Source organism: Pangasianodon hypophthalmus, chromosome 14 (assembly GCF_027358585.1).
Source record: "Pangasianodon hypophthalmus isolate fPanHyp1 chromosome 14, fPanHyp1.pri, whole genome shotgun sequence".
Lineage (NCBI taxonomy): Eukaryota > Metazoa > Chordata > Actinopteri > Siluriformes > Pangasiidae > Pangasianodon > Pangasianodon hypophthalmus.
The window spans coordinates 803586-825491 of NC_069723.1; the positions used below are offsets into that span (position 1 = coordinate 803586).

The 21906-nt window shown below is 40.1% G+C and overlaps 2 protein-coding genes across 2 annotated transcripts; one reads left to right on the forward strand and one right to left on the reverse strand.

The window, feature by feature from the left end:
* Window positions 1–1855: 1855 nt before the first annotated feature.
* On the forward strand, window positions 1856–7718 carry fbxo46 (F-box protein 46). Its single transcript, XM_026943577.3, has 2 exons — window positions 1856–2536; window positions 4611–7718. Exon 2 carries the CDS (start codon window positions 4717–4719, stop codon window positions 6769–6771), a length of 2055 nt encoding a protein of 684 aa, XP_026799378.3. The 5' UTR covers window positions 1856–2536; window positions 4611–4716; the 3' UTR covers window positions 6772–7718.
* Window positions 7719–7790: 72 nt separating this feature from the next.
* Window positions 7791–21755, reverse strand: slc5a2 (solute carrier family 5 member 2). Its single transcript, XM_026943580.3, has 15 exons — window positions 20428–21755; window positions 20270–20341; window positions 19872–19976; window positions 18024–18083; window positions 17809–17913; window positions 16626–16731; window positions 15608–15688; window positions 15239–15468; window positions 13300–13435; window positions 13086–13193; window positions 11942–12092; window positions 10992–11160; window positions 9153–9368; window positions 8913–9048; window positions 7791–8380 (listed from the first exon to the last, which is right to left on the reverse strand). Exons 1-15 carry the CDS (start codon window positions 20533–20535, stop codon window positions 8166–8168), a joined length of 1998 nt encoding a protein of 665 aa, XP_026799381.3. The 5' UTR covers window positions 20536–21755; the 3' UTR covers window positions 7791–8165.
* Window positions 21756–21906: the final 151 nt, after the last annotated feature.

Genomic DNA, 21906 nt, shown 5'->3' on the forward strand with positions numbered 1-21906 from the left:
AATGCCTTGAATTTATTTCTAGATTTCCATACAGCTTTTATTCGGGTTATTTCTATATTTATTTATTTATTTATTTATTTATTTATGCATTTATTTATTTGTTTATTGTTTGTTTATACTTAAGTCATTTTTAAGTCGTCCTCCATAAAGAATACACCCTGGGCACCATGAGCGCACACACACACACACACACACACACACACACCCAGGGGCAGTTTGTCACAGCCTACCCACCTAGTGGCATGTTTTTGGGACGTGGGATAATTTTATGGTTTTATACAAGACCAAAATTAAGAGCCGGGTCAAGGGTCAAGTCCGATTTAAAATTACCCAATAACAGTGTAGTTCTATGAAACAGTATAGTAATTCAGAATAAGTTCAGTTTTAATAACCAAATAATCTACATTTCCATTTACAGCATTTGACAGACGTCAGCAGTCTGAGCTCTGATTGTGTAGCATCACATTCCAGTAAATAAACTGATTAATGAAACTCATATTTAACTGCAGAATCAGTACAAAAGTGTTTGTAAAAATAAAAAAATGACTATAAAGTGGTTGTAGTGTTCACTTTTAGAGTGCAAGAGAATATACTATAAATATTTGAATAATCTTAGTATGTGTGCTTCACAGTTTTATACACGAGTATGTGCCAAAAGTATGTGCACCCCTGACCATCACACCCATATGTGCTTCTTCCTCAAACTGTTTCCACAAAGTTTAAAGCACACAGTTGTATAGAACGTCTCTGTGTGCTGTAGCATTACAGTTTCCCTTCACTGGAACTAAGAGACTCAAACCTGTTCCAGCATGACAATGCCCCTGTGCACAAAGCGAGCTCCATGAAGACATGGTGTGTGAAGGTTGGAGTGGAAGAACTCGAGTGTCCTGCACAGAGCCCTGACCTCAACCCCACTGAACACCTTTGGGATGAACTGGAACACCGACTGAACCCCAGACCTCCTCGACATCCCAACATCAGCGCCTGACCTCACTAATTCTCTTGTAGCTGAATGAACACAAATCCCCACAGCCACACTCCAACATCTAGTGGAAAGCTTCCCAGAAGAGTGGAGCTTATTATATTTTGTCCACAAACTTTTGGCCATATAGTGCATTTTGGAATAATAACAATTTAATCGTTAATTGATAATATGCTGCTATTTTTCTATGTATACAGTGGACATTAAAATTCTACACATCTTTAACAGAAGTTGCACATTTTATTCAATGTAAAGTGATAAAACAACAGAAATCATAAGTCAGACATTTTTCCATTTTTAATACAACCTTTAATTTCCATTATAATGACAGCACAGTTACAGTATTTGAGTATATGGGTCTTTGTAACAGTACTTTCTTGAGTATAGTTAAATCATAGTACTTTTACTAAGAATTTAAAAAAGAAAATATTCAGCTGCTCTACATTTAGTTTTGATCACCATTACAAAAAAAAAAAAAAAAAAACAACAACAACAACAATGCATTTAACCCCAGAAGACTGGGAATGTGCAAATTTTAAATGATTCAATTTCAAGACCCGATCAAAATATTATTAAAATGCAAACTAATGCTGTACTTTCTGTAATTGCTTATTGTTTACATGCAGAAATGACTATTTGTTCCATGTTCTGTACTGACCAGGAGCTGAAGGATCATCAGTGCTCATGTGTGTTAAAGTGCTTTAATGCCGTAAGTGTAAATTAACTCTATAAGTGAACTAGTTATTCCTTAGAAACTAACCACAACCTAGCTGTTTAGTGAAAGGTTTGCGAACGCGCCAGGTGTGAAACCGCACTCGGAAACGCTCTCCGTGTGACATCAGCGCGGGAGAGACGTCACACGGAGAGCTTCTCACGCCTCACCGGAGCGATGAAAATACAAGCACCGGGGAACAAATCAGCACCAGAATCACTGACCACATCACGAACACAGCGCAAACATGCGGCATGTGTGTGAGGATGGACTTTGCCTTGAATCCATCAGTGCAGTTTGGGGTGAAGAGGGTTTCTGATGCATACACAAGGGCTCTGAGAGGGCAGTGTGGAGCTTCCATATATGGGCATGCCCTCAGCTCTCGCTTCCTATTGGCTGATGGAGCTGTGCAGCTGCATGTCAACAAGATGGCCTTCCTCTCCTGCTTTACTGCATCTGCTTTACAATTACTCCACTTTAATGCGTTAAAGCGCGACTAGGACATTCTGTAGCTGTCGAAAACACAGCGAGAGAAGGAGAGAGAGAGAGAGAGAGAAAAGGAGAGAAAGAAGGAAAGAGAGAGAAAGAGAGAGAGAGAGGAAGGACAGCTCTCTCTAGCTATAGGTCATAGGCTAATGCTAATGCTAATGTTGATATTGATGTTGATGTAGCAGACCTGTGACACTCCGGCCTTGTTTTATTTTCTTCTTCTTTTTCTAATTTTTAAGTAAATGTTTTTAGAGACGTTTTTATTCGACGTTAGTGATTGTTTTTTTTTTTTTTTTTTTGGTCATTGTGGTGTGACAGCTGTTCTGTCGGAGCCCAAACACATTGTTTAAAAGGTAAGAAGATTAAAAGTACGTCGCAGTGAATATTTATGTAACATGAGCTACAAGCGAGTGTGTGAAGCTAACAGGCTAAACCTGCTCCTCTCTAACGCGGGCAGAAAACTATTTCTGGAAAACTGAGAGATTTAGAAATGTTCTTCTACATTTTAAAACATCTAGGTTTTTAACTAACTAGCAAAAATAATGTCGATTAGCTAACTAGCTAGCTAGCTTTGGGCCTAAAGGTTTGTTTGTAAAACAGATGCACGATTATTAGCGCTATTTGTTCTTAAACACTCCAAATCAAACACTTACCATCATCATTATATCATCATTATATAAAAAGTAAACTTGTGCAGCAAAATAAATTGAGAAATGCTTTAATTTCGCACTAACACTAACTTGGCTAGGACAAAATTAGCGAGCTAGCTAGCAGTCTGTACTTTCCTCTGATTGAGATTTGAGTTTATTTCCCGAATATTTCAAATATTTTCGCTTCTTGTATTAAATAAACAGCTAGCAATGTCATCAGGTGATTTTAATTTTTAAAGATGTGAGTTTTAATGAGTTAATACCTGCGAGCTGTTTATCACTGAAGTGAAGTGTGCGAGGTTCAGCTGCAGTGTGTTGACATTAATCTAATCTAATCTAATCTACATTTCAGATTAATCAGAAAAAGCTCTAAATGATCACAATTTTCAGCAGTTACCCAACTTTAGCTAGATACAGGCTGATTAGATGACTCCTGTAGTGAGAAAGCTATAAAACATGAGGGTTTTTTGTCACATCTGTGTAAATTAATTGTCTAATGTGGAATATTTGGCCATTTCGAGTTACTCAGTGATGTCTGATGTTACAGAGAGGAAAAAACAATTCCTTGCTAAATTACTCTTCAAATTATTTCTTCTGTTATTCCAGTTTTTGTTATAAATGTTGTTTTAGTAGTTATAGGTGTACTTCTGATTTATTTGTCACTTGAACCGATGTCAGAAAGTCCACGAATATTTTCCGCATCAGCGTTTTAATCCAGTGTAACTAGTTTTGTTTCTGAGAGCGGAAAGAAAAGAATTTGTCTAGTAAATAAACACACACCCATGATGATGCATGTGTGGCTAATGAGTAAAATGTTTACGTATACTGATGAATTTAATCTTATAAACTTTAAAATAAAGAATTAAGTAATTCTCTTAAATAGAGAATTATCTTTATTTGGATCAGATTTGATTTTTTTTACATGTCAGTGATGAAACTGTCGTGTCTGATCAGCAACAAACCGACGGCAGGAGGAGAGAGTTTATAGCGAGATGTATTTCCTACAGACGTGGATGTTTGCGTCACGTGGTCACATGATCGTGTCACATGATCACGCTCCAATCACGTCGTGGCATCCAGGCGAAGTCGAAGAGGCGCTGGAGTAGAGGAAAAGACACGACTCTTATTTCAGTTTGAGACGAACAAAAAGTTCCAGCATAAAAATTCAACAAAACAACAATCTCACACATGAAGAAGCGTCCGATTTTCATTTCGCGACTCGGGAAGTGTTGAATATCTGAGCGAGGGTCACTCTTACGCTCGCTACGAGACTAAATACCGCAAGGAGCAGCTGCCAAACATCATCTTTTTTCCCCAAACATGAGGTGACTTCTGCGTAGAAATACATATACAGACATACTGTATGTAGTGTACTAAAGCTACTGGAGGGAATTTAAAACTCTGATTATCTCAGAGGAGGACGGAAATAAAATCAAAAGCGCAGACATGGCCGATCCGGACGGAAATAAATAAAATCACCTGTAAAATAGGAAATGATCCCATGACTCTGTGTAAATTTAATCCTGTCCAGATAGAGTTTATCGTACTAGACAAAATCGTTGACGTGCCCAATCACGTGATTGAGCCAGCGCTAAAATACTAAAGCGAACATTAATTTTACGTCACGTTAGTACGGAATTAATAATACAGCCCTGTTCTGATGCGATTATTGTATGAGAAGTTTATGTAAAGATGCAACGTCTTATCATACATACATAAACATATAAATAAACATAAATAAACATATCATTTGTTTTTTTGTTTTTTTCTCCCATAGATTGAAACTTTTGATGGAGACTTCAGACCGTGAACAACGAGTATGAGTGGTGAAGAGCAGAATAACTGCCCGGCTTAGTGGCAGATATGCTCTTGATGAAGGGCTCATGATGAACCGCGACACCTTTTCCCACATCCGACTGTGGTGCCCGCGTCCCTTCGGCACCTACTCGCAGAACAAGCCTTACAGCAATGGCACGATTGGCGGCGGGACAACAACGTCTGCTCTGTGTAAAGCCGACACCGCCGGCTGTCCGTCCACAGACGAAGGCGGAGTTGCCGAGGAGCATAATGAGGACGTGGGCACTGAGAACACTCCTCCTGCTTCATCATCATCATCGTCCAACCTCCTGGCACCCACGCCGCCTGCACCGCCTTCTCCCGCTTCACAAATGGAAGACGGCAGGGTGTTGCTCGATACGTGGTACGTCATCAAACCAGGCAACACCAAGGAGAAAATTGCCTTTTTTGTGGCTCACCAGTGTACAGGAGCAGGGATTCCGAGACCTAGTGCCATGAAGGTGAAGGGAAACTGGGCAACAGACTGTACCAAGGCTAAGCGTCGCCGCCGCTGCTCGTCGTACGACCCGTCGACGAGAGCGCAGAATGAGACCTCGGAGCCACCGCCGGAGCCCGGCTGCCTGGAGGACAGCGTTGGAGTGAACGAGACCGATCTGCTGTCTGTAGCAGAGATGGTGGCTCTTGTCGAGCAGCGCACGGCCATGGCCTTGCAAGGCATGGCAGCTCAAGGACAAATCACCTCAAGCAACCAGCAGCATACGGTCCTCCACAATTCCGTTTCAGATTCTCCGCCTGTCGTATTCCTTTCAGAATCTTCTCCTCCTGCCCCAACGTCTAAAAGTGACTTTGAACGGCGGCAGCAGCAGCAGCAGCAAGAATCCCGACGCGTCGCTCAGGCAGTAGCGCGCTTCGAGTCTCAGCAGCAAAATCTTGAGAGTACGATACTGCGGCCTCAGATTCACGACTCCGGTAAAGACCGGGATTGTGCCGGTGAGACGGGAGCAAACGGCCAAAGCCACGGCCGAGGGGAAGTTAGGATCGCGTTTCGGGTGTCTAGTTTGGATCCGCGGTCGCAGTCTGAGCCTGAAGGTCGCCCCAGGTGCATGTTTATGAGCTGTGGGACTGGAGCAGGACAGGCAGCAACCAGGGCCAAAGAAAAGATCACATGTGACCTTTACCAGCTGGTTAGCCCTTCATCTCGAGACTCCAGTACCGTCCTGGCTGGCTCATCAAAATCCGATTCCACAGGAGAAGACATCACCGAGCGGCCTCCCTCCACGGCTACGGATCACACTCCAGACCACTGCTCCGGAGAGAAAAAGGCCGTGGCTCGGGAGCGGGTGACTGGCTTCCACGTCGAAGTTGTAGTCACGGGAGCCGTGGACCAGTGTGTCTTCTACGGTAAGGACAGCACAGAGAACGTCCAAGAAGAGACTGTTTGCATAGCTGTGCCTAGTGGGGCGAACCGAGCCGACGTTTTAGAAGAACCTCCACCTGGCCAGCTTTTCTTTCTCCAAAGCCCGTCCGCCGAAGATGAAAGTGGTTCTGGGATCCCCGGCGGAATGTGCTCTTTGGATCGTGCGAATAACAGTGGGTCGGTAGGGAGCGCGGTAGAGAGGCCGGCCAGCCCGATCGCCAGCGTGGAAGACTGTGCCGATAAATCTCTCTGCCGCCTCTACCGTCACGTCTCCCATGACTTCCTGGAGATCCGTTTCCAGATCCAGCGGCTTCTGGAGCCACGGCAGTATATGCTCATGCTTCCCGACCACATCATGGTGAACATCTTCAGCTACTTACCCACCCGCTCTCTAGCAGCCCTGAAGTGCACCTGCCATGACTTCAAGGCCCTGATCGAGACCTACGGCGTGCGCGCCACAGACTCTCGCTGGAACCAGGACCCGCTGTATCGCGACGATCCCTGCAAGCAGTGCAAGCGGCAGTACGAGCGGGGGGACGTCTCGCTTTGCCGCTGGCACCCCAAACCTTACCACCACGACCTGCCTTACGGACGCTCGTACTGGATGTGCTGCCGGCGCACGGACAAGGACACACCCGGCTGTAGAGTTGGACTGCACGACAACAACTGGGTACAGCCATGTGACATGGTTCAGGCCCGCGCCAAAAGAGACGATGGGAGGTGAAGACAGGCGCAGGGCGATTCTGGGTTCCTTTCTTACTCTCACTTTGCCTAAACCTCATGACAGTGTAATATTTATGGTTGAGCCTGCTTCCCCACCTCAGCTTGTTAACCCTGCTATCATGTCAGTATCAGTTCTTAGCAGTGCAGCAGCGTACTTAAATCTTACGGCCGTAACATGCTGAGTGACGCTGACGCCTGAATCCCGGCGCTGATTAAATGAGGTTAACGTCTGCTGCATGGGACTAAATCTTCACACGTATTTGTAAATTGGTTAGAAAGTCTTTCTGGCTTGGCAGTGTTTTCCTGAAACCCAGCACTGAAGCCGATCCCAACCTTGCCAAACCCCGCAGGCTAGGCGTTGACGTGTCTTGCTGAAGTTATTAAATGTATTGAGGTCGGATGTCATGGTTTCTTTACAGACCCGGGGGCAAAAAAAGAGCAAAAATGATGTCACTTTACAAATACCTGATGTCACTTTGTAATCTACAGTTCTACTGCTTATGGTTTTTTTGTTTGTTTGTTTGTTTAATTTCTTTTTTTGTGTGTGAATGAGTGAATTCTGTTCCTTCCTTACATCCTTCCCTTTTTTTTATTTTGGTTGTGTTTTTTTTGTTTTTTGGGTGGGTTTCAATGTTTGCAATGAAAAATAAGAATATCGAAACAAATGTTTTTCTTGTTCAGACTTTTCCTCCGCCGTTCCCCGGCACCAGCCAGGTCGCTAATAACCTGTTTCTGCTTTCTGTTGGTGAAAGAAAAGAAAAAAAAAAAACATCAGGTTTCAGCCTTAAGCTCATTCCGTCTTCTCGCTCCATCTACAATCTTTCAAACAGAATCAAATGTTGATGCTGATGATGCCCTTTGGTTTGGGAGACCGTTGTAGGTTTCGCAGTCAGCTGATGCTATAGGGAATTTTTGCCTCTAAAGTAAATAAAAGTTATTTAAAACTGGTGTCTCTATTAAATTACTTTTTTTTTTTTTTTTTTTTAAACAAGTGCAAATGTTTCACACCAATGCCAGAGATACACTTGTCATAGTTTTTCTTTTATTAATTACAAGAAGGTAGAAGATGCTGTACGTCAGGCTCTAATGCAGTGTGAAATAACATTATTGTTGGGGATTTTTAATGTCATAATAAATAATATAATGACAGAACTTCAGTCTGTCTTTGGCCTTGATACTGAATTAATTCATTCTCACTAAAAATCGGATCAACGCAAACGTCCAAAATCAAAGCCTTAGGGCCGTGTTCACATTTTTTAGATTACTAGAATAGAATAAGGTACTGAATACATTCAGAAACACGTAACTGCGTTGTATGATCTGTGACGTTGTTTGGGGTTTTTTTCGCGCTTATACAGATGGTTTTCACATAACAGATAAAGTTATGAGTTCCTCTCATGCATAGAAAGCCCAAAAATAGATAGCCACTGCCATCATGATCAGCGCATTAGCGTTGACGAAGTGCTTCCAGACTGGGTCTTCGCTTATATCGGGCAGCTCTTTTGATGCTTCTATGACTTCTTCTTCAGTAGGTTCAGGAGCCTGAGAGCCGCTTAAGCCACAGAACCAGGCAATTAAACGAGCAAGTCCAGATTTACCCCCATTTTCTGCTACAGAGAGAAACAGAAGATTCAGATGTTTGGTTATTAGTATTTTAACGATTTTGTTGGCTACTAAACAGTAATTAATTGATTAATTTTCTCTAACAGCATGCCTCAGACAGGAGTTCTGGCCGCATGGTTTATAATAATATTATCGTCTATATAGTAACTTATACAGAGACTTGTATGATGGACGCTGCTTTTTGGAAGGACCCTCGGTAACATGACACGATGTCCTGAATTTTTTGTTTTCTTATTAACTTATTAAAGAGAGACAAAAACGAGAAAGACAGAGAAGGGTAAGGGAAGGACTGTTTACACCAGTTATAAGTGTTAGCAGTAACTAACTTGTTTAACATACATTCCGCTACATAAAATGTAGGTATAAATTAAAAAAATGATTAAAAAAATAATTAAAAATTGGCAGTTTGCTGTGGTATAAGTGGAATAAAACACTCGGGGACCTGCTGAAATGAAACAGAATGTCCTGTTGTGTTTTATGTTTTACGTAATGTAACTAGGTGTTTATTGGATGTCTTACTTTTGTCCTCACGACACACAGCTTTATTTTTTTCCTCCTCTTCTCTGCGAGCGTTCCTTCCTCGTTCCTCTTCCTCCCAGTCCAGATCTATCCTCTCTTCCTTCGAGTATCGCAAGCTAAAGACAAGCCGATGAAGCTTGGCCGAGAGAATTGTGTGAGTTGAAAGTGAGTATAGATGTGACTAGAGAAGAACATATGAATAATCGTAAGGAAACTGTCCAGTGCTGAGGATCTACTTACGTGTTTGTCGTCTATAGGTGGCGTGCAGTAGCTCACAAGGAGCACTAGAATGCCAGTGCAGAAGAAGAGCAGCACCGCAAAGTACAGGTAGTGAACCCCACAAATAAGCGGAGGGCATTTGGAAGGAAAGAGACAGCTTCCTGATCCAAAGTAGAATTCGGGACCGATGCGGCACAAGCCCATGACCAGGCCACCCATCAGGCCCCAGAAAGCCCCCTGACAGAGAGAATAAAACATATCAAGATTATAACAATTATAATAATAAAAATAATCTCCCTGTGTTCCAATACCATTTTAAAATTCTCTTGTTTATACATTTAATCAGAATAAATAATCAGGTTTTGTGTAGTCAACTACTCCATTGATACAAGTGACTAAATTTACTTGTTAACTAGTTAGCAAGCTTATATGACTACAGCTTAAAAAGATATCGATAATGAAATCATTTTACTACATTGTTCTTGTTTCTGTCAGGACAGAGTGTATTCTGTCCTTCCCCTCTCTCTAGCCGGCTTCTCTTCATGACATAAAAGTGCATAATGAAAATAGCATCGGAACGCAGGCTTTGTTAATAACTTTCCTAAATGTAAAACAGCATACAGATTGTGCTAAAGATTATTTTTTTCTGTACAGCCATAACCTAACAAGTATGTGAACTTTTTGCACCATTCCTTAGTGTTATGGACATCAGTACGATAGTACAGCTGGAGAAAATTCTCCATTTTAATTTTATACATCATCACTTCTGGAAAAACTTTTATGATGTTTCATAACTAGTCGCAACTTTCACTTTCGCCCAATTAAATGTCCTCTAGAGCCATAAATGTTCCGCCCCCGCAGACGGGTCTTAGCGGGAATGCGTCTTTTTGCATACTATTCACTTTCCTAACCATCGCTTGGTTGAGGAAAAAATAGTTGGAGTTTATTTATTTTGAAGAAGCTGGAGTTGGCGATTATGTATAACAACTTTTCTCAGAGGTGTTTTACCATCTAGGGGCTCTTCAATGTGGGAACATATTTCCATTTTAGACTGATGGAGAACATGATTGTCTTTATAAACCATCTGGGCTTCTCCATAAAGTGAAAAGGTTTCATTAACCTCTTCACTGTTCTCCATATTTAGCTAGCTAGCTATGTTCAGATTAAGTGGTGTGGTATATCTCGAACGCTATTGGCTGTTGTGCGAGTCAAGAACCTGACGTCACTCTGGCTACCTGTTTCAGAAGGAAATACATCAACATATGGAATCATATCATGAATAAGAACCTATTTTATGGGAACTTGAAGGAAGAAGATATGATAGAAATGCAGTGAGTTCTCAGAGCAGATAAAGACAGGTGACAAATGAAAGAAAACCCAACATGAGCCATTAGAACAGCTTCAGTGTGCCATGGCGCAGATTCTACAAGTGTCTGGATCTGTACTGGAGACATTAACATTGTTCTGCCAAAAGATATTCCTTCAGATGGAGACCAGTGTCTAACACGTCTCCCATAGGTATTCAGTTGGGTTGAGATCATGTGACTGCAAACGCCATAGAAAACGATTCGCATCATTTTATTTCTCATCAAACCATTCTTCACTGAGCCCATGTGCTGTATAGATGTGGGCGGGGCCATTCTGCGTGAGGCCACTCCCATCAGGATAGAAGTGCTTCATCATGTCTTTATTTGAAGTGAACCTTCCATGACACGTAGACCCGAATCAAGTCAGCACAATAAATAAATAATGGCCCCCCACGCTGCAGTTTTTCTTTTAATTTGTCACTCGTCTGTGAATATGAATGTAGGAAAAGGTATTTCCTTCGTAGTCTCTGTTAAAGAGATAAATGACACTTACCGTCTCGTTAACTCTCTTCACAAAAATAGCCAGAAAGAAGACCGCTGCTATAGGTGGGGCCAGGTAACTAGTTACTGATTGGATATAGTCGAATAACTGACCACTCTGGGCAGCCTGGACCACAGGGATCCAGCAAATGCTGATTGCAACGATGCAGAGCACCCAGACCCTGTTAGAGAAACAAAAACATCATCTGAAAACCAATTACTGCAGATATTGAACACATTAGTGCATTATGAGAGCTGAACCTCAACCCGAGATGTGAGTGAAATATGTGTGTGTGTTATAAACAGTGCCAGACTGCAGCCCTAAAATATGGCAGCTACACACACTACAAATTTCTGTGCAAAGAAATGCTGGAGAGCAAAGATGGCTTCAAAAATAATGAAACTAAATGTTTCTACATTTAAAAAAATCCTATAAAGAGCAGTAAACAGTAACAACTGAAACAGAGTCAGTATTTAATGTGACGATCCTTCACTTTAAATAAATAAAGCAGTATCTGAGGTGCAGTGTGTGCAGTTTTATAAGGAAATGAGCTGGAAGTGTTACTGAGCATCTTGCAGAAGCAGCCACAGTTCTTCTGGAGACTTTGACTGTCGACTCGCTTCTTATTTCTGCAGCGAAACCCAGCAGCCTTCATTATGTTTTTATCTGAAAAGTGTCTCTTATGGAATCTGCTGCTTTCTTTACTGACATACAAACATTTTTCTGTAACGTTTCATTTTGTGCTGGAAAACTAATGTTTGGAATCTAAAATGTTTTTGTACTGAATCAATAATGTAGAAGTCAGAAAATAAACATCTATAACTGTTTGTACTAAAAAAAAAAAAATATATATATATGACACAGGGTGCCAAGACTTTTGCACAGTACTGTATATATTCAGCACGGCTTGTTGATCAGTATAAAATAAATACTAAAGAGGGATGAGGTAGTGTGGTCCAAACCTGCCAACTATCATGAGCTCTCGGTCTCGGGCCTGAGGTCTGATGCGTGTCCATATGTCCATGGTGAACAAGGTGCTGCTGCTGTTGAAGATGGAGGCTAAAGAGCTCATGAGGGCTGCAAGCATGACGGCCAGCATTAATCCCCTCAAACCTGAAGAGAGGAATAGCATCGGTAAAATACTGAAGTAAAAAAGACATGACAATATACAGCACAGAAGGTTATGACACCGCAAGATCTCTTCTAGAGCAGCAACTTTCAAAATTTTAATGCTTCGACCACTAGGCATTATATTTTCAAGTTGTCTGTCTATGCATCCTGATCAGATTATGGAATTGATCCAAATAGGGTCAAGGTCACAGCAAGGTCAAATGTCTGAAATAGGTTTTCCTCCTGCCTATATGTAGTATATTTTAAGGGTATTTGAGGCATACAAATAAAGAAGGTGGCGTGGACTTGTTGATGGTCCAAACTGACATTATTTCTAGTCTTAATTGTTTTTGAGTTATTAAGGTTTAAACCTATTCATTCAGTGGACCAGGCAATCAGGTCTCTATCTGCCCTCTTCCACATACATGAGCTCACAGCTGCCCATGATTGGCTAGTGTCGATGCGATTGATGGGAGAGAGAGAGAGAGAGCGAGAGTATGGCATTGATGTCCAGACGATAGGGCTCATTAGGCTTATTATTTAAATGTGTACGATATTATTCTGCCTGTTTATTAGAGCTATAAAGCTTTTTATTTTTGAAATGTCCACTGAATACATTTAGTCCTACTTGTGTTTGGTCACTTGAATTGGTTCAATCCAACACTCAATCAAAATGACCAATTTTTTCCCCCTTTAAGAGCCCATTAATAAAGATAATAACTTTGATAATGTGTGATTGTGATTTCCACCAAAACAGTCACAGACCATCCTTTTAGAGCCACTGGTCTACAGATTGTAATGCTCATGCCTTATTTTTGCATGTAGTGCTGCTGTAAATAAGGTAATTGTATTTTTTATTATTTTTTTTTAAACATGAATATGATGCAACACGGGTGCAACGGCACCATCTGCAAGGCAGGACCACAGACAGAACAGTGATACCGTCGTCATGGCAATATTGAATGAGCAATAGAAATAAAAATCCAAATCTCTCACCACTGGGCATGACAGTGACCACCAGTTTGGGGTAAGCGATGTTAGAGCAGCCAACTTCTGTCCCACACACTCGCTTACATTCTTTTGGCAACACACACCCGACCTCATCTAATAAAACATGAAGCCATTTACTGCATTACACTGCATTTCAACTTTTATGATTTAACCAAAGTGGCCACATTATAAAGGGTTTAGTCGAATATATATAATTTACCAGGGTAAAGGACTCTGCTGATCATGCCCGGGAACACCATGAGGAACATCGGCAGCAGTTTCAGGTAGCCGCACAAGATACATCCAGCCTTGACGTGAGTCAGACTGCGGGCGGCCAGACAGCGCTGAACAATGACCTGCGCCACAAAATAGAGAAATATAGAAGACTATGAATATTGCTCCTCATTTATTAAACTGGATTCATACGAATTTCTTAGTAAATTGTTCGCAGGAGCATTTGCACAAGAAATGTGTAATTCATGAAAATCCAGTTAAGAAAATCATTGGTAGGCTTTAAATTGTATAACTGGTATAATTTACTGCAACAGATTAAGTCGTTTAAATATTTATTTATTGATTTCAATTGTGCACACAAATTTAATGAAAATTTTGTGAAATCCAGTATTTCATATTAATGACTTGAAAGAAAACAAATCAAAAACAAATCTAAAACAAATCCATAAATTAAGACGAATAAAAATAGCTATTTCATCAGGACAAAAGAAGTGATGGAAGAGTTAAGGCCAATTCAATACTGTGACTATATGCCTTAAATGTGTCTATAATCATTTTTCTGCATGAGCTTTGCCTTTTTGAGTGTTTTGTTAGCATCACTAAATGTATTCAACCCCCTTAGATGTTTCCATCTTATGTAATGATACCAATTTTATCGAATTATGTGTCATGAATCACACAGATTAGTCCATCATATATTGGCGTTAATATTGAAGTAAATTGAAAAGTTGTTATTGTATCAGTGTTCACCCCTATTGATGCGAAACCCCTAAATTAGTTCTGGTGCCATCAGAAGTCACATAATTAGTTGAATGTGTGCAATTTAAAATTCCATATGATCTAAAATATAAATATAACTGTTCCTGGAATGACCCAGAGAACAAACAGCATCATGAAGGTGATGAACTTTGAATCTCCCCCAAAGCATCATCAGATCCAGTGGAAAGAATATGGCACAACTGCAGCTCTGCCTAGAGGAGGTTCTCCACCAAAAGTCAGTGGCTAGGCAAGGAGGACATTAGTCAGAGAAGCAACTGTGCCAGTGGTACCTCTGAAGGAGCTGGAGATATCTACAGCTCAAACATGAGAAGCTGTACACAGGACAACCATAGCGCAGACACTCCACCAAGGAAGAGTGACGAGAAGAAGTTATTTAAAAAAAGAAAGCCATATGACATCCTGTTTGAAGAGTTTAACATACGTGGAGAAAGGTTCTCTGATCTGATGAGACCAAAATGTTTTGGCCTTGGAATAAAGTGGTACATTTGGCAGAAACCCAACCCTGCTCATCACCCTGAGAACACCATCCCCACAGTGAAGCATGGTGGTGGAAGTATCATGTTGTGGTGGTTGCTTTAAATCAGCAGGAACTGGGAAACTGCTCAGGGTTGAGGCCAATATGGTTGAAACTCCGTCCCAGTCTACAAGAGGTTCACCATCCAGCAGGATAACAACCATCAGGATACTACTAAAGCTACACCAGAGTGGTTCCTCCAAGAACCTAAATATGTTATAATGGTCCAGTCAAAGCACAGACCTCAATCTAATTGAGAATCTGTGGTAGGAATTGCTGTTAAAATAAATAAATGACCCATTATTTGGAGAGGTTTAATACAGTTACATTTCACTGGTCCATATCTCACATTCTGTATTTATGTAAAGTTTACAGAAGGTCTGAACTACAGCTGCACCACAATTCTCCAGTTCTATTTGCTGTACAATGTAATTCAAGCAAGCACTTTCTAAAGGTGGAAAAATATTTCCAATGATTGGCTTGTGGTCCTGAGATCTTTGGGTTAAAGCAGAACAGGTTAAAACGTGCAAAATTTACTGCTTATACTGGTCCAGTCAGGTGCAAATGTTTAATATATACTTTATTCATATCATTTTATTCATGAAATGGCTGTAATGTTGGCACGGCTCACCTGGTCAGTGCACCAGTACCATCCTCCTACGATAGCAATGCCGAATAACACACCAGGCCATGGCAGGTCTCCACTCACAGGATCCCTCAGCAGGTGGAAGGCGTCCTCCCGTGGCGTGTAACAGTGTGCGGAGATATTAAGGCTCTGTAGGTCTGAGGAGAAGCTTATCGATGGTAAAGCTGAGCTGTATTTCTCTAGTAAATCACTGTATCCTCCAACCTCATAAAAAGCTGTTGAAAAGAGAACAGCGAAGAAACCAAAAGTATGAAGTATTGATGTTTAGAATCACTTTTTTTGGTGGTGAGCTGATCTGGCTTGATATTGGAGTTTGCATGTAATATATCTTCCATGAGCAGACCCTGAACTTACAGAATCCCATGAGGACAAAGGCTCCGGCAATGATCACAAAGGTCTGGACTGTGTCAGTATACATCAGAGCCGCCAAACCACCTACCGAGCAGATGTGTTTTTAGAATTATAATCATAAATGCAAAGAATACACAAAAAATTTATAACCTAATTTACCACACCTTTAGTGTAAATCATCTAACATGTTCTGTTAAATATATCCAAGTGCTACTACAGCCTATAGGGAACGCTCAGGATGATGTGTAAGAGGCATCTTTGCTAGATAGCTAACTGTAGCTAGGAACATGTATACCTTTACATAGGCTAGCTAATGAACCTAGCAAACTCTAACAACATTTGGCGTTAGACTTTAACAAGGAAACACCTGTACACCTGCTCATTTATGCGGCTATCCAAACAGCCAATCGTGTGGCAGCAGCACAATGCGTAAAATCATGCACATACATGTCAAGAGCTTTATATATATATATAAACATCTCACAGATTTAACAGTGGAGGTGGTGTTTACTTCAGCATAGCTCACTTACATTATTGTTCAAAATGCATTCCTCAGATATAGAACATTTTGGATTAGTTGTGTCCAATAAAGACATATAAAAAGTCACTTGTGGTAATTGAGTAATTACTCAAGTGTTTTTTTTTTTTTTTTTTTTTAACCAGAGGACATATTGACTCTGACTCGAGTAATGTTCTTGATCAACATTTTATTGTTGCTCAGTAGCTGTGCCTTTACTCAAGTCTGTGTTTTCCAACACTGAATATTACCAGGAGCAATGATTTCAAGAATTTTACCTGTACTGTAAGAAAAGAATGGAAAATACTTGATTCAAAAGTCTCTTATAATGAAACTTCAATAAATATTTAAATTATTTTTTAAATGATAATCTTGCACAATCCAGCGCGTATGCGGTTGTTTCTCTCCCACATATGCATTTTATTACCTCATATCTTTTTCTATGTGGTGTTTCCACTTGTGTTTTCACCGCCTGTGTAAGTGTGAATGATTAATGAGTTTCACCTGTCACAGTATAGAGCGCTGTTATGGAAAGCAGAGCAATGACTGCGATGTAGATGTTCCATCCGAGGGCTTGCTGTATGAACACTGCTCCAGAGAACATGTCCACCTAAAGAAAGCCCAAAGTAAGATAAGTTCACAAAATAAGCAGAATATAACAGAGCTAAAGGCTGGACAGGAGGAAGCGATATGTACCGTTATTCAGTGTCCTGAGTTTGTAGGTAACATTTGTGGTTTTATTTTTCAACAACAGCAATTTCAGTCAAACATTTCTTTAAGGGGAGGGGAAGTTCTGTAGATCTGTAGTACTTTAATTCACCTCACAAATCACAAATCTCCCATTCAAACGTTTTAACACTGATAAAATTATGTAGGATTTATCAAGATACCTGGGCTGGTGTTCTGATCCCAAAAGCATTTGCCACTTATCCAAAGATTGAGCGCCTCCAGTGAGGGATTACTCTTAGAAAAAAGGGTCTTCATTGGTTGATTAGGAATTCTTACCTCCCTAAATGGGTTTTTTTGGAATTCTGTCTGGAGTTCTACCCTGAATCTTTAAGGGTTCGCTCAAATAAAAAGTCCTTAAAGATAAACGCCACCCTGAAATACATTAAATATGTTTATACTGAGATATTTGTGAGGTGTTTAGTGATGTTGGGGCTAATTTGTTGGCTGATGGTGTTATTCCCGTGAGATGTTTGCGGTTGTGCGTCGCACTGACATCACAGTGGGATACGGTTATTGTACTGTGACACAGTTACAAAGGTGTTCAATAGGAGAAAATGCTTTAACAATCTCAAACATGATGAAGAACAAACAGGTTTCAGTGTTACCTCTTAAAAACACAAAAGCAAGAGCTTATTTTCACTCACAATGTTTAATGTCTTATTAATTGACAAATTCAACGTAGAAGTAGTAGAGACACTGGTGCAAATGTTGGACTCAGAGTTCCAGTGCAGCAATTCGACACACACTCACAACAGAGACTCGGCTCGGCTAGTTAGCGATCTACGAGATGACGAACGCGATGCTGTTAGCTTGAAAGTCGAAACTTTGGAAGCTGATCAGTTTGAGCAGAGCGTACAGATGAGGAGGTGAGAGAGCCGGACAGACTAAAGGACTATGAAGATCATATACTGATTATAAATATTTTCTAGAAATGTGACTCATTTTGATTTGTACTTACAGAGATCTTAGTGAAGATGTAGAGAAAAAGTGAGATGACGGAGAGGTACAAACTGATTCTAGTCCCACCAAATCTCTTCTTCAGGTATTGTGGCATAGTGATCACCTTTTGAAAGCAATATCCAAAATAATAATAATGTCTACAGTGTTCAGTTACACAGATCCCAGACACTCTCTCACAAATAAATGAGTTAATTCAGTATAAAAGGAACTTACTCCAGCTGTCAAATACACTGGTACAAACAGCCATCCTAGCAGCAGCACAATGAACAAAGCCTGAAAGAAGAGCAAACTGTCAGAGCAGGGCCGACGTACGCAATGGGTCATGTTGCGATTTGTTGTTATGGCAATTAACCAACAAGATTTTATGCGGTCATTAGGCGTGTAACAATACACTCCGGTCACAATTCAGTTTGACTCACGATACTGGTTCATGATTCGATTCAGTTCTATTCTCAGAATATTTTGAACAACTTTGGAATGAAGAAAAAGTGTCTGAAAAGACTCCTTTTTATTTCTGAATCATAAACAAAGCACAACAATGTGCTTTTGTCTGCATATAAATGAAATACATTTTTAAAAATGTATGAACAGAGGTTTAATATTGTAAACAAAATATAATACAGGTTCACCGTATCTTAAAAATAAATAAATACATTTATAAATTCTCCCAAAAATCTGACTGAATAAACGATGTCTCAAAGATCGATTGAAACATGCTGAGCTCCGTAGCGGTGCCTGAGGCGGCACTTTAAACGGAAACAGAGCTCCAAAGTCGGCTAAAATGCCCGATTTCTGTGACATCGACAAAAGAATGTGATCATTTTGCATCGCAGTGAATCATGAATCGGTCGTACTATATCAAGATAAATAGTGTTGCCTGATTTGGTCAGGTCATTCCCAACTGAAGTGACCAAAAAAATTACTTCACATTATTGAAGGACACTTGAGATTCTTTGCAGAATGAAAAAATGGCTGTTCAATTTGGAATTCAATGTCAGTCAAGTCACATTAAAGCTGTATTTGAGGCGAAGTTGCAACTTGTAATTCCCAAACAACCACCGAAACTTGTCAACTTGGGGTAGTCTACTCAAGTACCAGTTCATTTCCTGTTTAAGGAATGACGTCAAATCAACATGGCCGCTCACACTGTGAACAGTGTAAAGTCACGCTTCTCTATTTTAAATGAGTTTATACCGGTGTTGGCTTTAGATCAGTTCGTATACAGACACAGTACTCGGTTAAAACTATAACACTGACCGTACTAATCGCTGTTTTAAGAGGGTAATTATCAGCGTTAGAGTTATCACTCATATAACTAATGTTAGCTGGCTAGCATGTTGCTAAGCTACTCACTATTGCCCGCTGTTGTTGCTGTGCTACGATTTCAGTCCAAAATGTCACATGAATGTTTAAAGTTCACTACAGTAGAACAGAACCAATAGCCACTCAGGCCTTTAACTGTAAAAGTGCAGTTAAAGTAGCTTTTTATGAGCGTTAAATGCTCTGACAGAGCAAACAAAAGACACGCTTTCGTGGAGGAGTCCACGTTATGAACGGTACATTTAGTAATAAAAAATTGGATGCAGCAACAGGAATCCCATCTATAACTCCACTTCTCTGTTCTAGCGTGCAGTCTTCTCCACAACACAAGTTTATTACACACATACACACACACACACACACACACACACACACACAGAGCTGAGAATGTACATGATTACACATGATTCTACATTTTAGTGTTTACAAATTTTACCTATTTTACCAAATCAAATGCAACTATCTAGGTTCAGACTCATAAATGAAATTGGGAGTTTTTCCTGCTTGTGGTTCATTATTAATTTGTTCTTCAGAAATTGTTTCACAGCAGAGCACTGGCTTCAGCTTCACCCAAATAAACAACAGAACAAGCAAGTACATTCTGGCTATTACTTTTGGGGATCCTGGAGACACTGAGTGTCTTGAGAGATTCGAGAAGAACAAACTTCAAACTGTTGCTAGAATTACAGACAGAAAAAAAAAACATACGTAGAAGTGGACTAAATTTCTGCTTCAACTTACGTTCCATTCAAAACCTCCTACAGCAATCCCACTGGCAGCACCTGTTCCTGCGAGGCCAACAAAATGGCCACTGCCTATGTTGCTTGCAAACAGAGAAGCTCCTACCTGTAATATTAAATTACAGCAGAATAGTTAAAACTTACAACATTTCCTTTGAGACTTTATATATTGTAGAGAGCAAAGATGATAATCTAGTACAAGATTCTCAACCCACTGTTCCACTGTTTTTTGTTTTATTTCCAAACACATGAATCAATAGAAGAACAAATTAGCAAGCAAAACATGTACAAAACTTTCAGTCAAATGCCATATGGAAGCAGGTCCAAAATACTAGAGTTGAATAGAGTTGAAGAATCAGTCATTAAAAAAAAAAAAGGAGAGAGAAAGAAATGACTTACTGGCCACCACACCATGGTACGCCCCGCGAGGAAGTAGCCACCTACTGTGCCACGATTAGTCCTAAACATTGACTGAGAACCAAGAGGAAATGTGCTGTTTAATGAGTTTAGATTATTAAAATTATTTAATATGAAAACTAAGTATTCAAAGCACAAACCCAAATTCCAACTCCAATGACAATCACAAAGTAGCCAAGAATTACGATGATGTCTGCTGGGTTGTTGATGGTGACACGATTTCCTGAATCCTCAACAGAATTATTCATTTTTCCCCCTAATTCTATACAATTCTAACGAAATCTTATTTTCGAATCCCGGTTTATCGTTGCTTCACCAAATACAGATGTCTCCAAAGCAGCAGTGGAGTCCGAGGCTGGGAACGTAAGACCTTTGTTCTGGGCTAAATAAGGATATTAGTGAAAATAATAATTAACATATTGCCATAAGGATGAGCAGCAGTTTACTGAAGCATGTAACTATTATGGAATAATCTAAAGTACAACTCACTTTAGCTCATAGTTAATTAGTAGAACATAAAGCAACATAACATAAGTCATGTTTTAAGCATGAGGGCTTACAGAGGAGCTCCAAAGTACGTTTATCCAGTTGTGAATAAATTCTAGTCTAATAGAAGTCATGTACTTTTACTGTAATGTTATGAAATAATCATAGTTTTGGTTTAATCAGTGGAGGTTTACAAATTCTCTTTACACATAAATCTTTTCCACGAAGTAGTGAACTAGCTGAAACAAGTTGCATGTACTTTCACTCACTCAAATTATACATACTTTACCTTAAATCATGTAAGATTTCCACTTAAATGAGACCAATTACAATCAGAGCATTTGACCAGTGAAGGAGTTATAGATCTTACACAATGGTCCCTGCTCTTAATAACTCTATGGTGTTCAATTTTATCTTTATTTCCCCTAAATGTGTGAGATTTAACATCACAATAAATCAGCGTATATCACTGACACAGAACGTTGAGCCACAATACATACATTATGACTAGATTTTATGATGCAAGAGTCTATATTATAGAATGATGAGCAACGGGGATCTAATGGCAGCCATTTTAAACACTGAATATAATTCTTTAATTTAGAAAATACTGGAGAAACCTGGACTTTTTGATTGATCATGTGGAATCATGACTCTTCAAAGATTTAGTACTCACTTGGATTTTGGTCCAAGTGAAAAAAAAAAAACTATTTCGTAGCATTAAGGACTCAAAAGGCGACACTGGTCCAGCCCCGCTTGCTGACACGAGTCTGTTAGAGAAACGGTAAAGAGGAAAGGTCAGGTGAGGCGCGCATGAGTGAACTGCAGCGATCACTCGAACACTAAGTTAATCATCTCAGCCATTCCAGCAGATTGAGCTTAGTCAGTTTTTGACATTGCAGTGACAAGCCCACACCATAAACCTTAAAAACTTACCTCTGATTAAAATACAACTGTAGATTGCAAAAGAGGAGTTACTATGACTTTTAGGCTCAAAATGGGTCTTTTTTTTTTTCTTTTTTTGTCAGCTTTCACACATATTCATCTAATCCTGGGAGCACTGGGCCCTAGGCGGGAATACACACTGGAAGAGAAGCCAGTCCATCACAGGACAACACACACACACACACACA